The sequence below is a fragment of the Cibotium barometz genome, chromosome 29, assembly GCF_041138505.1.
Source record: "Cibotium barometz isolate CiBa-2024 chromosome 29, ASM4113850v1, whole genome shotgun sequence".
In the NCBI taxonomy this organism is placed as follows: domain Eukaryota; kingdom Viridiplantae; phylum Streptophyta; class Polypodiopsida; order Cyatheales; family Cibotiaceae; genus Cibotium; species Cibotium barometz.
This window is the reverse complement of record NC_141074.1, coordinates 29,482,515-29,498,284: the sequence shown is the minus strand read 5'-3', so window position 1 is coordinate 29,498,284 and position 15,770 is coordinate 29,482,515. Positions and strand designations below refer to the sequence as shown.

At 44.2% G+C, this 15,770-nt stretch overlaps 1 protein-coding gene across 2 annotated transcripts in view; it reads left to right on the top strand.

Moving 5' to 3' along the window:
- Positions 1-352: 352 nt before the first annotated feature.
- Positions 353-15,770, top strand: part of LOC147622021 (transcription initiation factor TFIID subunit 15b-like) — a 31,277-nt gene continuing 15,859 nt past the window's right edge. Inside the window, exons 1-3 of one of the 2 annotated variants that reach the window (XR_015269634.1) lie at positions 353-593; positions 679-805; positions 972-1,713. Coding sequence is in view for 1 of the 2 variants with exons in the window: in XM_086823079.1 (XP_086679205.1) it covers positions 467-593; positions 679-805; positions 972-1,713 (996 nt within the window). In the remaining variant the exon portion in view is untranslated. The remainder of the gene's footprint in view (positions 594-678; positions 806-971; positions 1,714-15,770) is intronic. The other variant, XM_086823079.1, reaches the window with a different exon arrangement.

Genomic DNA, 15,770 nt, shown 5'->3' with positions numbered 1-15,770 from the left:
AAGGGGCGAGCTCTCTCTCGTAAGCTATTGTTAAGGATCTTCTTTGCTGTCAATAGTCTTTCTTGTGGGCTTGCAAAGCCTCAACTTGCTTAGCCCACATTCATGGTTGCAAAGCCTTGGCTTGCTTATCCTGCTATGAGAGCTGCCCCTCTACATGGTAGTGTTGTGTTGCAGGTGGTGGTGGTGGTGGTGATGATTAGGAATGTGTGTGCTTTTAGGGGGAAAATATAAGTGCGTGACCATATAAAATTAAATAAACCAAAGTTTAGAACAATCAAGACTAGGGTTTTGGGCTTAACCGACACGTGGAGGTCGGCGCAAAATAAGTTTGAGGTCAGAACTGTTTGCTTGCTTTGTCGCTTCTTTTCGTCTACTGCAACCTCAAACCTAGCGGTAGCCCTAACCCTAACAGTTTAGCAGATTCTCAACCCTCACCCCAATCCTATCCCAAATTCTGCGTGTACGGATGTCTGGCACGATCGGTTCCGAGGTCGCCTATGGCGCGCCGTCTGACGATGGAGGACGGGTAAACTATGGCCCTGAAGGTGAGGGTACCGGAGGAAGAGGCTATGGCTCTTCCTACGGCGGTCGAGGTAAGCTATCTTGAACGCTAAAAGCTAGTGTATTTTCTCCACGATCTGTTGGTTTTGAAACTGCTCTGCCATGGCCGTTTAACAGGAGGCTATGGCGGCGGAGGAAACTCTGGAGGTCGTGATAGAAGGCCTGGAGGAGGAGGAGGAGGAGGAGGAGGAGGAGGTCGTGGCGGAGGCCAGCGAGATGGAGACTGGGTCTGCCCCAACACAAGGTCAGTCTTGGCTGAGTTCAATAGATCAGAGTAGCTCTTGAAGTCTTGGGATATGAGTTGATCATCTGTATCTTTCTTCTGATGCAACTTTGTCAAGTTTTAGTGTGCGTTGAGCCTTAGGGTTTGCCAGGTGAAGTTGTTGATGTGTTCCTTTTTTCTTTTTTAGTTGTGGAAATGTTAACTTCGCACGGAGAGTTGAATGCAACAAGTGTGGAACTGGAAAGCCTAGCAGTGGGACACAGCCAGTTGGCCAGAATAGTGGATACGGTGGTGGAGGGAACTGGGGTAATAGAAGCAGTGGTTATGGAGGGGGGGATAGCTATGGTGCTCAAAGCGGTAGTGGCGGATACAGGCAGGGGAACAGTTATGGAAACCAAGGCGTACCTGGTGGTTATGGATCGGCCGATGATTATGGAAATCAAGCTGCAGCTGTTGCTGGTGGTGGTGCAGGTGGTGGATATGGTTATGGTAGTGGTGGCAGCCAAGTTCCAGGTAACACTCCACAAGCTGGAAATGTTTACGGAGGTCAGGCAGCACCTCCCAGAGGAGATTATGGTAGCCATACCCGTGGGGACAGCAGGGGAAGTAGAGATTATGGTGGGGATGGCAGGCGAAGCAGAGGAGGGGATTATGGTGGTGGTCGCACCCAAGGGGACATCAGAGGACAAGGAGGTTATGATAGCCATGGGTCTGAAAAAAGGTCAGGCTACTCGGACTCTCGAGGGGACTATGGCGGAGATGATGTGCGGTCCGGAAGCCAATATGGTGGCGCTTCAGAGGCAGTTAAAGTCAAGCAATGTGATGCTAATTGTGGGGAAACATGTGATAATGCAAGAATATACATTTCAGGGCTTCCATTAGATGTCACGATAGAGGAATTAAAAGATCTGTTCGGTGGCATTGGTCAGGTAAGAAATCCCTTTTTTAATGCTTGTTTGGGATTCACTTTCGTCGTAGTTGTTCTAAGTTTGATTCAGCTAATTTGCTGCTACTTTTTCAGCATGCATTTTGTTTGTTGTCGGCCTATTCTGAATGAATTTGAGTGATGTGTATGTCACTGTTTCACAATGCATACCATCTTTTAGTATGGCAAGGCTAGCATGAAATGAGTGTACATGCTTAGTAGAAGATTGTGTATCTTTTGTGGTAGTAGTTTATGGTATGTGATGCCAAATCATCGGGTTCATGCTAGTAATATGGGTGCTTTTTTAGTGCTCTCAAGGTACAAGAGGGTTTATGAGTTAAATGGTCCTCATTAGGAATGTGAGTGATGTGTATGTCACCGTTTCACAATGCATACTGTCTTTTAGTATGGCAAGGCTAGCATGAAGCGAGTGTACATGATATTTAGAAGATTGTGCATCTTTTGCAGTAATAGTTTATGGTATGTGATGGTACCTACTTGTTTGGTTGGATGCCAAATCATCGGGTGCATGCTAGTAATATGGGTGCTTTTGCAGTGCTCTCAAGGTACAAGAGGGTTTACAATTTAAATGGTCCTCATTAAGAGATATAAAGATGTCCAACAGTGGCTAGAATGATAGCAAGCTTTGTGTTGTCATTTTCAACCAAGTTACTGGAATGCATAAAGTGAGCAAAAAGAGAGTTGCATCCTTCCTTTATGTTTTGAGACGAATCATGATGTTGTCTGCCCTTAAGTGGAGAGGAGTCTCTTAGGTTGCTAGAGATTGTCAGATTTCTCTTCTCATGAAATGCTAGGGGTTTATGTGCAAGCAAAAGCTTTCATAATGCCAATGTATATCATGGGGTAATGAGTGTGAATGGACAATGCGAAAAGTTATGAACTGTCAATGTTGATTACAATGAAGTTCCTACTTGCTAGCGGTACATAATTCAGATATAGTAGCAGCACGTTAAGTTGGTCTCTTTTCCAGCAAGGCACATGGGAGGCGTTGCATCCTGAGAAGCTTCAAATTGCTTTCATTACAAGATGCAAGGTGCTGATTGGATAGTGGAATTTTTGTGATGTGCTCTTCAGACTTCAACCAAGTGGATATATGTAGCATGTGGTGTTCAGAAAAGAACAGTGAATACACTTCAGTAGTATGCTTTGATCTGGCGGTGAGATGTTTTCTATTCCCCTTAGTGGAGAGGAGCCTTTCACAAAGTGCTGCGGGTTTTCATGCAGGCTTGGATTTTGGTACAGTTGGGAGCCCTTATAGTAGTTTATAATCGATAACAAGATTTCTCATATTGTTTGGTCTGACCAGGGTATGAGTAAGGCAATGGCACTGAGACATGAAATAAATGGATGCCTTTGCCATCTTTGAAGCATTAATGAATTTAGATTTTCAGAGTGTTTGTAAACTATCATATTTCCATGGAGCACCACAATGAGTTAAAATGAGTCTGCAAGGAAGATTTGGCTATTTTGGTCAACGTTCTTATGCGAGAAAATCATGCCTGGCATTGCATGATATAAAGTGATTTATGTACTTTTTATGAATTGACAAAGCCACAGGCAAGTTGAGAAGATCAAGGGAGTTTAAATAAAGGACATTCTTGTGCCCACATGCCTTTATGCCATTGTTATGGGAAACGGGGAAACAAAAACAGAAATGGGAATGGAAACCGATTTTTTAAAGAAGGTTGAAACAGAAACAGAAATGCCATGTCAGCATTTGAGACTATAGATGTAACTATTTAGCCCTCCTAGCTCTTTTCACATGATGGAACCCTTGCCTGGACATCAGACAGAGAGAAGAAGGCATGGGAACAGGGACCATGAAGTTTGCACATGGAAAAGCGCTAGTCTTGGTCAAAAAGTAGAGAATAACAAAAAGTCAAATTGGGTTGACAATGAGCCAAGGTAAGAGGAGATTCAGCCGGACCAAAAAGCTAAAAGCCACTTTTTCAAAAAGCAACTCTAGGGCCAAAAGGCAAGCCCTTGAAGCCAGAAAAGCAAAGCATAAAAGAACTTTGAAAAGCTGGACTTTTTCGAGTAATATTTTATTGTATAAAGTGAGAAAGAGAAAAGCAAAGAGAAAAAGGTAAAAGCAAAAGCAAAAGCAAAAGCAAAAGCATGGATAAGCTTTTGGCAAAAAGCAGGGTCTTCTTCATGTATAAAAAAGCTTGAACTCTTCTTGTAGCACGATGAGTAAGATCATTGAAGGCTCGAACTACCCGTGTACCTTGTATAGGAAGTTGGAACTCAAGGTTATTTGGATTTGGATTTAGACTTGGATATTGGACTTGGATTCATTGGACTTGAATTCATTGGATTTGGATATTAGATCTGGTACTAGCCCAGTGAGAGATTCTTGTGGGTCATTCATGTGGTGTGCCTGACATCAGAGATCTCGTGCATTGATATAGACTTCGACTCGGATATTCTACATCGGCATAGTTGTTTGCTTTGTATTCATTGTTATATTGATCCTGGCTTGCGAGCGTGTGGATTGTTCTTGAATAAATTCCTAAAATGGAGCACGGCTTGTTCTCCGCTTAGTGTGGTGTACTGTGCAAAGTCCCCTTCTGTCTCTCTCTTATCTTATATCTCTATATCTTTATCTCTTGGATACATGGTTGAATTTGTCACGGCACGCCCCGTTGGGCTTACAATAGAGGGGGAAAAAGAGATCATGAACAAGAGAGATGGGACTTTAATTATCATCTTTACTAAGCCTTCATAGTATAGTGAAGGCTTAGGTGGAGTTAGTCTTTTTAAGAAAGGGTCATACCATCCAAAAGAAACCCAAAAGAACTATATATAGGAATTCTTTTGGGGAAACAGGAGCTTCGAAACGTCTTAGAGTTTTGAAAATGCGTTTTGGTGTTTTCCATTGTGTTTCGGCATTTTGGTCCCAGATATGGCGTTTTGGGGCGTTTCCCACTTCTATAATTTATGTATTCTAGTGGGATCTCGGTGAGAAAAACTTTAAGGGGTTGAATGATTGAATGCTACATGATAAAGGTCTTTTTGAGTAAGCTGCATCATTTCCAGCTTTCGTTCGTAAATACGATCTAGTGATTGTGGGCAATCAAAGATGTGGTTAACTTGAGTATTGACGCATGCAAAATGAAGTGGTTGAGGTCATGGGATTATACTTAATGGCTCAATTTCTTTAAGGTACATTCTATTTAATGTTGATTAAAGCTCCAACTGAAACTTGGAGGACTTGCTAGATGCTTGCAAGTTCTTTTTCGCATTAAAAGAGGGGTCTTTGAAGAAGTGTCCACATCCATCAAAACTTGCACTATAGTTAGATGACCAGGTTGGAATGGTAGCTCTTTCAATGTAGCTTCTTGAGAGGATCCTCTTTAACATGATTTGTTTTGATAGGATTTTAGGAGATCAAATAAACATGCGTTAACAAGGTTCGTTAGACTCCACAGGAGATTAAAAACAAAAGAGTTCACACTCCTTGTTCCACAAGGGGGTGGCTCCCTTTTGAATATTTATAAGTAATGGCACTAGACAAGCCATTAGGACGTTCCCCACAAGTATGTTTCTTGACCAATTGGAGTGAACACCATTGCTACTAGAGAATCGTGCGATGGAGACAAGTCTTTGAAGATGCCGAGCCAAGTCCCACATCTAGAGTGTCGAAGCTTGAAGAGCTTACTTGAAGATATTAGGGAGGATGAAAGTGCTGCATGGTATGCGTGTGCACAGAGAGAGAGAGAGAGAGAGAGAGAGAGAGAGAGAGAGAGAGAGAGAGAGAGAGAGAGAGAGATGAAATGATATATTAATGTCTTCAGAAGGCCAAAATGACCTATGAGACCAAAAAGGTCACAACAATTGGTGGATCTGATACAATGTCTGTGTAAGAAAAGCTAAAAACAACTAAACAACTAACTGAAACTGAAACAACTATGAGGAAAAGTACGGTACTAGGAGCTCCTAATGGATAACATCTGGGAGGAAAACTCTAGCAAACAAAGGTAAGCATCACACACATCACTATTGAGAGAGAGAGAGAGAGAGAGAGAGAGAGAGAGAGAGAGAGAGAGAGACTATTGCACGACTCAATGATGGTTGATTAGATATGTCAAAGTTCACGAAGTACCATATGTACATGGCAGACAGCACAAACAACACACTTTCTCGTGACTTACGTAATGGAGGTTTATTTGATTTTTTCTAGCTCTACCTCATGGCAACCTCAGCTGGATTACCTTCATTGATGGTCTTTATCATCATGTGCATTTTGGAGCACCAAGGGGATCAACGAGCTATGGTAATACCTTGGTTTGAGGTCACCAGAGAAGTAGAAGCACGTAGAAAAATAGCATACTTTGATACTGAGATGGCAAAACTTAAGGAGGAGATACTTGCAGGAGCAACTAGCTACCTTGCAGCGAGTAGTTTAAACATGTGTTCTCGCGTGATACCGAGTTCACGCCAAAGCTTTATGCAGGTGACGAGGGAGCAACTCAGGAGTTTGAGGATTCGTGGCTAAATGGAGGGACTATCCACTTAGACTTTTATCATTCCCAGGTATAGAGAAAGTACAAATTGTACAACGGTTCCTCACAAGGCTGAGGGAAGGCCTTGATTTGGTGGAGGAATATTGTGTAAGCTGATATGAAAGGGTTGAATTTCTTCAATGGGACGATGAGGTCGATGTGATGTCCAGACTTGCAAATGACCAGATTTGCACATTTGAGCATGCGATGTAGAATCTGATACTTATTCAGTTCAGGGTTATAGTAGATGTTGGATGATCTTTCACTTGACGGACAATATAGTTGTTGCATGTCTTCTCGCATGACATTCTGAGCGTGGCCTTGTCTCAGTGTGACGAGAGATGCTATGGCCTTGGTATGTGGAGAGGTTCTTTGATAGGACCTGTTCATCAAGGGAGTTTGGATCTCTTGGTTGGGGCATGTACATTGGGCTGAGAAAGGTGGTTAGTGTGATTGAGAACTTCGCTTTGCTGGGATTTATTCCCTTACGACAAGTAATATGATTATGTTTTGGGTAGTTTTTGGGATTGTTGGTTTAGCGTTAAACAGGTGCACCTAAGGTAGTTGATGGAGAGCCATGTTGTGCATTTGGTAATAGAGAGAGAATACTCAAGAGAGATGTGTTGTACAATTCAATCATATTGATTGATGTGATAGTTGAAAGCTTCACCAAGTATAATGCTTTTATAGCCTTGGTGGCTTATCTACACGACATCATTGCTTATGTCAAAGCAGGTAGAATTAGAATGTCTAGATATTTATTCTTACCACACTCTAAGAGTGGGTTCACACGCACTGACTTACACACATAAGTGAGTGTTCACACAAACATACAAGAACAATAAGCCGTTTAGGAGCTGTTCTATCTTGTACCTAGCACTAATCCTTGGGGTTAGAAATGGATCCGAGCCGTGGGATTTATTAGATGTATTGGCTAAGGTTTAGATTTAATAAATCCAAGGTTATTGGCTGTAACCATCCTATGTGTCTAGTCTTATTCATGTGTGTGTATGTGTGTGTGAACACCTACTGAGGTGTGAACACCCCCCTTATATGTGGATAAGGTAAGTGTGCGACGTGTGTGTGTGTGTGTGTGTGTGTGTGTGAGACGTGTCCTATGTATGTCAAAAGATAAGGCTAGCCGCTATTGTAAAGCCTATAAAAAGCATTCCCAACCCTTGCCACTGGCTAAAACCTCAGGGTGAAACTTGCCCTAATGTGTGCGTCGGAATAATCAAAAGAGACACCCTCTTTAAAATCCATAAAGGCTTGTGTATGCTTTTTCCAAAAAGGTGTAGCTTTTTTATTTTTCTAGATATGTGTGTCCTCTAAAAAAACACCCCCCTATCCTTTTTTAAAACACGTGAAGTGCCTTTAAAAAAACGTAAAAATAAAATTAAAAATAGGGATTTTATGTAAAATAATAATAATCTTGTCCTTTCTTTATCACATTTGTTAAAAATATCCAGCACATGTATGCTTTTAAAAAACCCAAAGAGTCATAAGTGCCTAAAAAAACGTCTGATAAATAAAGAGTGCCGATGCTTTTTTTTTTCATGCACATGCTTTTTCTTCCCCTCTTCTTCTCTATATAGCCGCCCTGAACTCAATGTCACCCCTTGCTATACGGTTGACACATGGCTGACCGCACAATACGGCCTGTTTTGGCTGCACATGCAGGTTGGCTGTGCTTGGTTCTGTAGCTCTTGGATCGTGTGGTTGGTTCATGTGTGTATCTTGCCTAGGTAAGAGATGTAAAGCCTTATGTAATTATTTGGCCCTCCTATCTTTTTCACATGATGGAACCCGTGCTCGCACACTGGATAGGTAGATAAAAGCATGTTTTGGTCAAAAAGCAAGAAAAAGTAAAAAGTCAAACTAAGTTGACCGCAAGCCAATGGCTCCACTTATTAAGACCCTTATACTCGACACATCCTCTTACTCTTAGCCTTCTTTGTCCACTAGTAAAACGTGTTAGGAGTCATCTCCTGTCCAGTTTTATACACCAGGGCCTTTGTTGTGGGTGTGCCCGCCCTTATGAGGTGTTTTCCCATTTTTCCCCACTCTCCGCATTTTTCCCCTATTTTTTCCCATTTTTCTGAGGCTTGGGAGGGCTGCCAGAGGGTGCCAAGAGCAGTACAGTGCTGGCCGACTAGGTGTTTATCAGTCGTGGGCACTCTTGTTGCTGGCCGACTGTTTTTCATCAGTCGTGGGCACCAGTTTGCTGGCCGATTGCATTTATGCAGTCGTGGGACCTCTTTCTTCAGTTGTGGGCACTTTAGTGCTGGCCGACCTCCCTTCCAGGGAGGTATATATAGGTCCTCAGCCCCCATACCTCATTTGTATCATTTCTCGGGATCTTCTTGTGTATATCAGAGCAGAGTTACACGCCTACATCTCTCTCTCTCTCTCTCTCTCGTGCTGTTTTTCTGCCTGCGTTTTTGCTTTTGCTCGTGTTCCCAGATTTGGTCATCATCTCCGCTGCGTATTCTGACATGGTATCAGAGCCCTAGGCTCTAGATAGGTCTTGGGATTTGTGTGAGCAAGAGGGGGACTGTTTTGTGGCTGATTGGTGGACTGTTTTGGGTTGATCGGAAAGAGGAGAAGCAAGAGGAAGGTGGGCTGATTTGCTGGACAGCCACTTGCAGGTTTTAGTTCTTCTTTGTTCCCACCCATCCACCCTTTTCAGGTGACCGTCAGTTGGACGGGAGCAACTACGGCATATGGAAGGTGATGATGGAATCCGTTTTGGAGTCCTACGATCTCGCCGATTTCGTCGTCGTTGGTATTCCACGGCCGGAAGTAGAGGAAGGGGAGTTATCGTTGATCCGGAAGGACCGGGAGGCTCAGACACAAATGTGGGATCGTGTCAACGCCAGGGTCCGTTCGTTTATTTTCCTCAACTGCACACCGCAGGTAATCAATCATGTAAAGCATATGACGCTGGCCAGAGATATATGGCAGCATTTGGCCTCACTTTACAACAGGGTATCGCCCATGAAGAGGATTTCCTTGGAAGTACAGATGCGGGTTATGAGCCCTGCAAAGTCGTCGACGATGCGGGAGCATATTAACAAGCTGCAGGCTCTTTAGCAGGAGATTCTTCAGGCTGGGAAGGAGATATCGTCAGAGGACATGGCCATCACGTTGCTGTCACATTTGCCCTCTTCGTACTCAGCATTTTACTCGTCGTTGATTACCAGTGGGTGGCAGGCTCAGCACCATCACATGGGAGGAGCTTGTGCCCATGGTCCTGGACCAGGAGGAACGATTCACGAACCCTCCTTAGGGTGGAGGTTCGGAGGCCTTTACTAGCCAACGGTCGAAAGGCCGTAACTCGGGCAAAGGGAAGGCTTCATCGGAAAAGTCTTCTGAGAAGTAGTCCGACGCTGACCGCGAGAAACTGAAGGCAGAGAGGACCTGTAATGATTGTGGCGAGAAAGGCCACTACTGGAGGCAGTGTCCCAAGCGGAAGACCGAGAAGGGTGAAGACTCCTCAGCAGCAATCATGAAGACTCTGGCTTTTGTGCACCTGGAGGTGATGGACACCGATGCTTCATTTTCTTCAGGCAGGGAGGAGATTGGAGGACTCTCCGCAACGGATACTCGGGAGTGGATTCTCGATAGTGGTGCTTCCAGGCACATGACTCCTTCCCGTTCCGGTTTACAGGATCTCTGCAGGCTTTCTGGTCATATTCTTACTGGGGATACGTCCACTATCCCAGTTCACAGTGAGGGCAGGATGGAGATAGTTCCTGATGGTAGAGGGGGGAAGCATTCCTCCCAGGTGTTGTATGTTCCGGCACTTGGTTTTCATCTGTTGTCAGTGCATCAGGTTTGCAAGATTGGCGTACGGGTGGAGTTTGATGAGCATTTTGTTGCTCTCCGGGACAAAGCAACAGGCCAAGTGGTTTGGGAAGGCGGAGTGGAGAATGGAGTTTACAGGCTTCCAGCACTCTCTCTCCCAGGTCCTCAGGATTGTGATGAGTGGCAATCTGGTAATGGCTACTCAAGTGTGGATACGCTGCAGGTGCGGGCTTTCCGAGACCAGATGGTGGATAGCTTGCCAGTAGATGGCAGCAGTTGGCAGGAACTTTCCAGTACTGATGTTGGTAGTTCTTGTGTTCGTGAGTCAGAGGAAGCTGAACAGGTCACTTATGCTCTGATGTCTCGTAGTGTTCGGGACATAGAACTTCCAGTAGTTGAGGATGTTCTTTCCACGGGGACCTTTCGAAAAGCCATGCAGGTGACAGGTGCTTACTTGCAGAAGTAGGTGGTTTCTCCAGGCTTTGTGGTTCCGGATTCAGAGGGGGTGGTTGATAGGTTTCATCAGGTTTCCAGGACTTGTTTGTGCACCGTAACAGGTGTTGATCCTTGTGAGCAGTGTGATGTCTCTGTGGCTCAGAAGCTGTATGGTTCATTGATCTGGTTGATGGACACCGGATTGGACGGGAGCCTCCTGATGAGGCAGTTGAGCTCTTGGTTGCAGATGTCTCTTTGGGAGGCAGGATTGCGTTTCTTGTGGTTTCTACGGCATGCGAAGGATCATGGACTCTTGTACACAGGAGGGGGATTGTTGGATGGAGTCCGACTCCACGGTTGGAGTGACTCGGTTTGGGGAGGAGATTCGGACACGCGGGGATCTACTTATGGCCCAGGAGCAGTTTTACGGAGCAGCGGGAGGTTGCATAGCAGGCTTGGGCTTCCACTGGAGGAACCCATGGTCATCCAGAGGCACTTTGTTCGTGAACACATTGTTGCTGATGACATCTTGTTGGAGTTCTGTTCGACGGAGGACAGTACGGTGGACCTCTTCACGAAGTCGCTCTCAGGATTTGCTCAGGCGGCACCCCAGCTCCCTGTGGTTGGTTACACAGCCAGGAGCTGAGAGGGGGTGTTAGAAGTCATCTCCTGTCCAGTTTTATACACCAGGGCCTTTGTTGTGGGTGTGCCCGCCCTTATGAGGTGTTTTCCCATTTTTCCCCACTCTCCGCATTTTCCCCCTATTTTTTCCCATTTTTTTGAGGCTTGGGAGGGCTGCCAGAGGGTGCCAAGAGCAGTACAGTGCTGGCCGACTAGGTGTTTATCAGTCGTGGGCACTCTTGCTGCTGGCCGACTGTTTTTCATCAGTCGTGGGCACCAGTTTGCTGGCCGACTGCATTTATGCAGTCGTGGGACCTCTTTCTTCAGTCGTGGGCACTTTAGTGCTGGCCGACTGCCCTTCCAGGGAGGTATATATAGGTCCTCAGCCCCCATACCTCATTTGTATCATTTCTCGGGATCTTCTTGTGTATATCAGAGCAGAGTTACACGCCTACATCTCTCTCTCTCTTGTGCTGTTTTTCTGCCTGCGTTTTTGCTTTTGCTCGTGTTCCCAGATTTGGTCATCGTCTCCCTTGCGTATTCTGACAAAACGGGCCACTAATGATGTGATTGGTATCATGTACGTAACAAGATTATATAGAGTCCAAAAGATCTAGGCGATGAACTTACTCCTCTCCTTCTTTTGGAGTGTTCTCGACTTAATACTAGCATGTTTGTCTTTGATACGAATGTAAGACTCCTATCTAGTAGACACTTACGACGATGACATGAAAACATGAATACTGGCATCTAGCTCATTGCCCAACCAGTCATTCAGGCTGATCCTCAAGCAAGGAGGGTTGTAGAATCCGAGACATCGCTCCATGTGTCTTGGCATTCGATACCATGACTCCGGTGTACGCACAGAGTAGTCTCACGGGCCTTGAGTTCATGCCGAAGGAGCTCTCTCTGAAATTGACTAAAAAATGACTTATATAGGCCTTCTATAAACCAAGAGCTATATTTAGTCCATACCTCATAAATACTACTAATCTTCCATAAGGTGCTTAACCCACAATCTTGTTGGCAAGTTGGGTGAGGTGTGCCTAGTGTAAGAGTAAGCTCACAGCTAGTGGGGAGGAGAGAGAGAGAGAGAGAGAGAGAGAGAGAGAGACGATGACCAACAAGATTATTAGCACAAGGGCAAAGGGATTGAGGGAATATAAGAGTAATGGAAAGCATGAATTTGCTATAGAGATAGGTTCTTTTTATAGGAGAGACCTCCTTTACAAAGATGAAGCTTATGTTGCCACCACATAGGCCATATACCAAGTGTCCCTAATAGGTCACTTTACCACACCGCTATTGAAGGCCACCACATATGCCATATGCCAAGTGTCTCTAATAGGTGTCACTTTACCACCACATGCCATATGCTAAATTTGATGCATGTCCAGTATCTCTAATAGGTATCACTTTACCACACATCACTATTGAAGATTGTTTCTACACAAGAGACTTATACACACTAGTGATTGTTCCCACACATTGAAACCGCTTTATTTAAAGCACTAAATACAGTGCTAGTTTACACACCCACCTAGCACTTGGTTATTCCCAAATTAATCAGTATTAATATTTAACATTCCCTCCCCCTCCCATAGTGATAATGTGGCTAGAAGCCCAATCATCTTGGACTAGGATTACTTTTTCTTCTAGCTGTTGCTTCTTGCCATCGGAGATAGAGGTAGTAGAGTTTGCAAAATCTTCATCAGTCTTTAGCTTGGCAAGTCTCTTTTGATGCTCTTTGATGTAGCGCCCTGGCTTGTGGTAGTAATGACACTTTCCTTTCTTCTTCTTTCACCATGTGACGAGTCCACTTTGCCTTTGTCCCTAGAGAAGTAGGCTTGGTCTCCTCTGCTTGCTTTACCCCTAGATCTGCTTTTTCTTGTCTGTTCCTCATGGAGAAGTAATCCAACCAGCTCCTTAAGGGATATAGGATTGCCTCCTCCTCTCATAGAGAGAACTCTGATAGGACTTAGGGAGGGAGTTAAGGTGACCATTTTTTTTCAACTACCTCATCTATATTCAACAGCTGTTCTTGTAGGTTTGTAACCTTGGTAAGGTGATTTGCGATGGAATCACCTTCGTACGTGGTCAAGTTGTCGAGCTCATGTATCAAGTACATGACTGGTGCTTCATTACGGGATTGGAACATGGTCTCGAGGACTACCTAGGTAGCCCTTGTAGAGCTGTAGGATTGGACATGAGAAACAATGGATCGCTTGACTGAGAGAGCAATCATGGCCATTGCTTGAGTATCACGGACATCCCATTGTCTTTGATCTTTAGTGGGTTCAGGTGGTGATGCTAAAATGCTTGACACACTTGTGCCATAGTTTGAGTCCCCCTTGATGGTGCTGAGGAGGTGGTAGGATTTGGTGGTGTAGGACGAGGCTCTTTGCCATGACAATTTTTCATAGCCTCTTGGCTATTAGCAGACTCTTCATCATGAAGCTCCATAGTGATTAGTTGGGACCACCAAGTTGATCTTGAGTCGTCATGAACCCACAAAACTCGGAAAGATCAGTGGTAGTTGCTCTTTACGACTTCCTCACAGTATGGGATTTCCCAAAGCTGGATAGGGTGCAAGAAACAAAAAAAGCCCCCTTGAATGTGAGCTCTTGGGAAAGTAAGAGAGAGAGAGAGAGAGAGAGAGAGAGAGAGAGAGAGAGAGAGAGAGAGAGATAGACGAGAGTGTGCACACAAGGCACCAAGCTAGTCTTGAGTTGTCATGAACACACAAAACCCGGAAAGATCAGTGGTAGTTGCTCTTTGCGACTTCCTCACAGTATGGGATTTCCCAAAGCTGGATAGGGTGCAAGAAACAAAAAAAGCCCCCTTGAATGTGAGCTCTTGGGAAAGTAAGAGAGAGAGAGAGATAGACGGGAGTGTGCACACAAGCCACTTGAGCTTGAGTTGTCATGAACCCACAAAACCCGGAACGATCAGTGGTAGTTGCTCTTTGTGACTTCCTCACAGTATGGGATTTCCCAAAGCTGGATAGAGTGCAAGAAACAAAAAAAGCCCCCTTGAATGTGAGCTCTTGGGAAAGTAAGAGAGAGAGAGAGAGAGAGAGAGAGAGAGAGAGAGAGAGGAGGAGTGTGCACACAAAGCACTGGGATATGAGAGGGTGTGGGGTGCGATCGCCGAAGTATACTAGTAAAAAGGTGTATACTTGAATAAGTTAACATGAGTGCCTAGATGGTAATTGTGTCTAGATGGTAGGCACAATTACAGGAGTGCCTATGGATGCTTGAAGCTTCCACTTCACAAATCTTCCCCTCGGGAGACTGCCTCAAAGAGTTGATTTGTATGGCTCTGATACCAAATGTTGGCAAGATGGGTGAGGTGTGCCTAGTGCAAGAGCGAAAGCTCACAGCTAGTGGGGAGAAAAGAGAGAGAGATGACGACCAACAAGATTATTAGCACAAGGGCAAAGGGATTGAGGGAATACAAGAGTAATGGAAAGCATGAATTCATCATAGAGATGGATTCTTTTTAAAGGAGAGACCGACCTCCTTTACAAAGATGAAATATGCCATATGTCAAATATGATGCCAGGTGTTCCTAATAGGTGTCACTTTGCCACACATCACTACTTTATATAATATCCTTCTAAGAGGTTGTTCCCACACAATAGACTTCTAAACACGCACATTGGACCCGCTTTATTTAAAGCCTAAATACAATGCTGGTTTACACAACCACCTAGCATTTGTTTGTGAGAATATGTGAATGTATAGAGGAAAGAAATAGAGACCACACAAGAGAGTAAACAGCCAAGAGAGATCCAACACTTGAGCTGGAGATTGAAATATTGAATGTATTGAATTAAATATGAAGGTACAATGGCCATGCTTATATACATCTCATGTAGAGTAGTTGGCTAGTAGCACTGGATGACAAATGTCCACGACAGATAAAAATGCCTAAAATAGCCTAAGAAATATGGAAAAAATCCCTAAAAATATTAGACAAACGTCTAGATAAAAAGGGGATAAAATGGAGTAAAAGAGAGCGGGAGATGACATATCCAACACATCCTCTCAGCTCCAGCACGGGGTCTGATGCCCATACGTGTAAGGTGTCGATCAATAGTATCTCCGTATAATTGAAAATTTCCATGAAGAACTGTTCAGATAGAAATTTTGGTCTAATGGACCATTATTGTGATAAGGATTTGAATGTTGCAATCTGAGTGAAAAAAAGCGTTGATTTCCTCAGATGATTAGATCAACGGCTGTGCCTGATTTCGGCTAGGAAAAGCATTGATTTATTCAAATTAAGTCAGTGATAGTTTTCCTTCTATCTGGTTTAATCAAGTGAAGGATAGTTTAATCTCTTGAGCCTGTTAGAAAATTCGTTAAGAAAATAAAAAAGGTGGAATCGTCCCCGTTTTTCGAGCAAGGGAAATTTTTCCGGTTTCGGTTTTGGAATGACCACCAGATTAGTCTTGTGTCCGAATATTTAAGGGCGAGGCCCCGAGTGGGAAACCTTGCCCCATGCAATAAGAAGCTACTTTCGCTTCTAGCAGTCGGGAATCCGGTGCGGGGAGGGGATAGAGGGGTCTCACAATAGGCATCGAGAGGGCATGATTAGGTAGCCATTGAGAATCTTTGATGGGGTATCCTTTATACTTGACCATATATTGATGATAATAATTACCTTT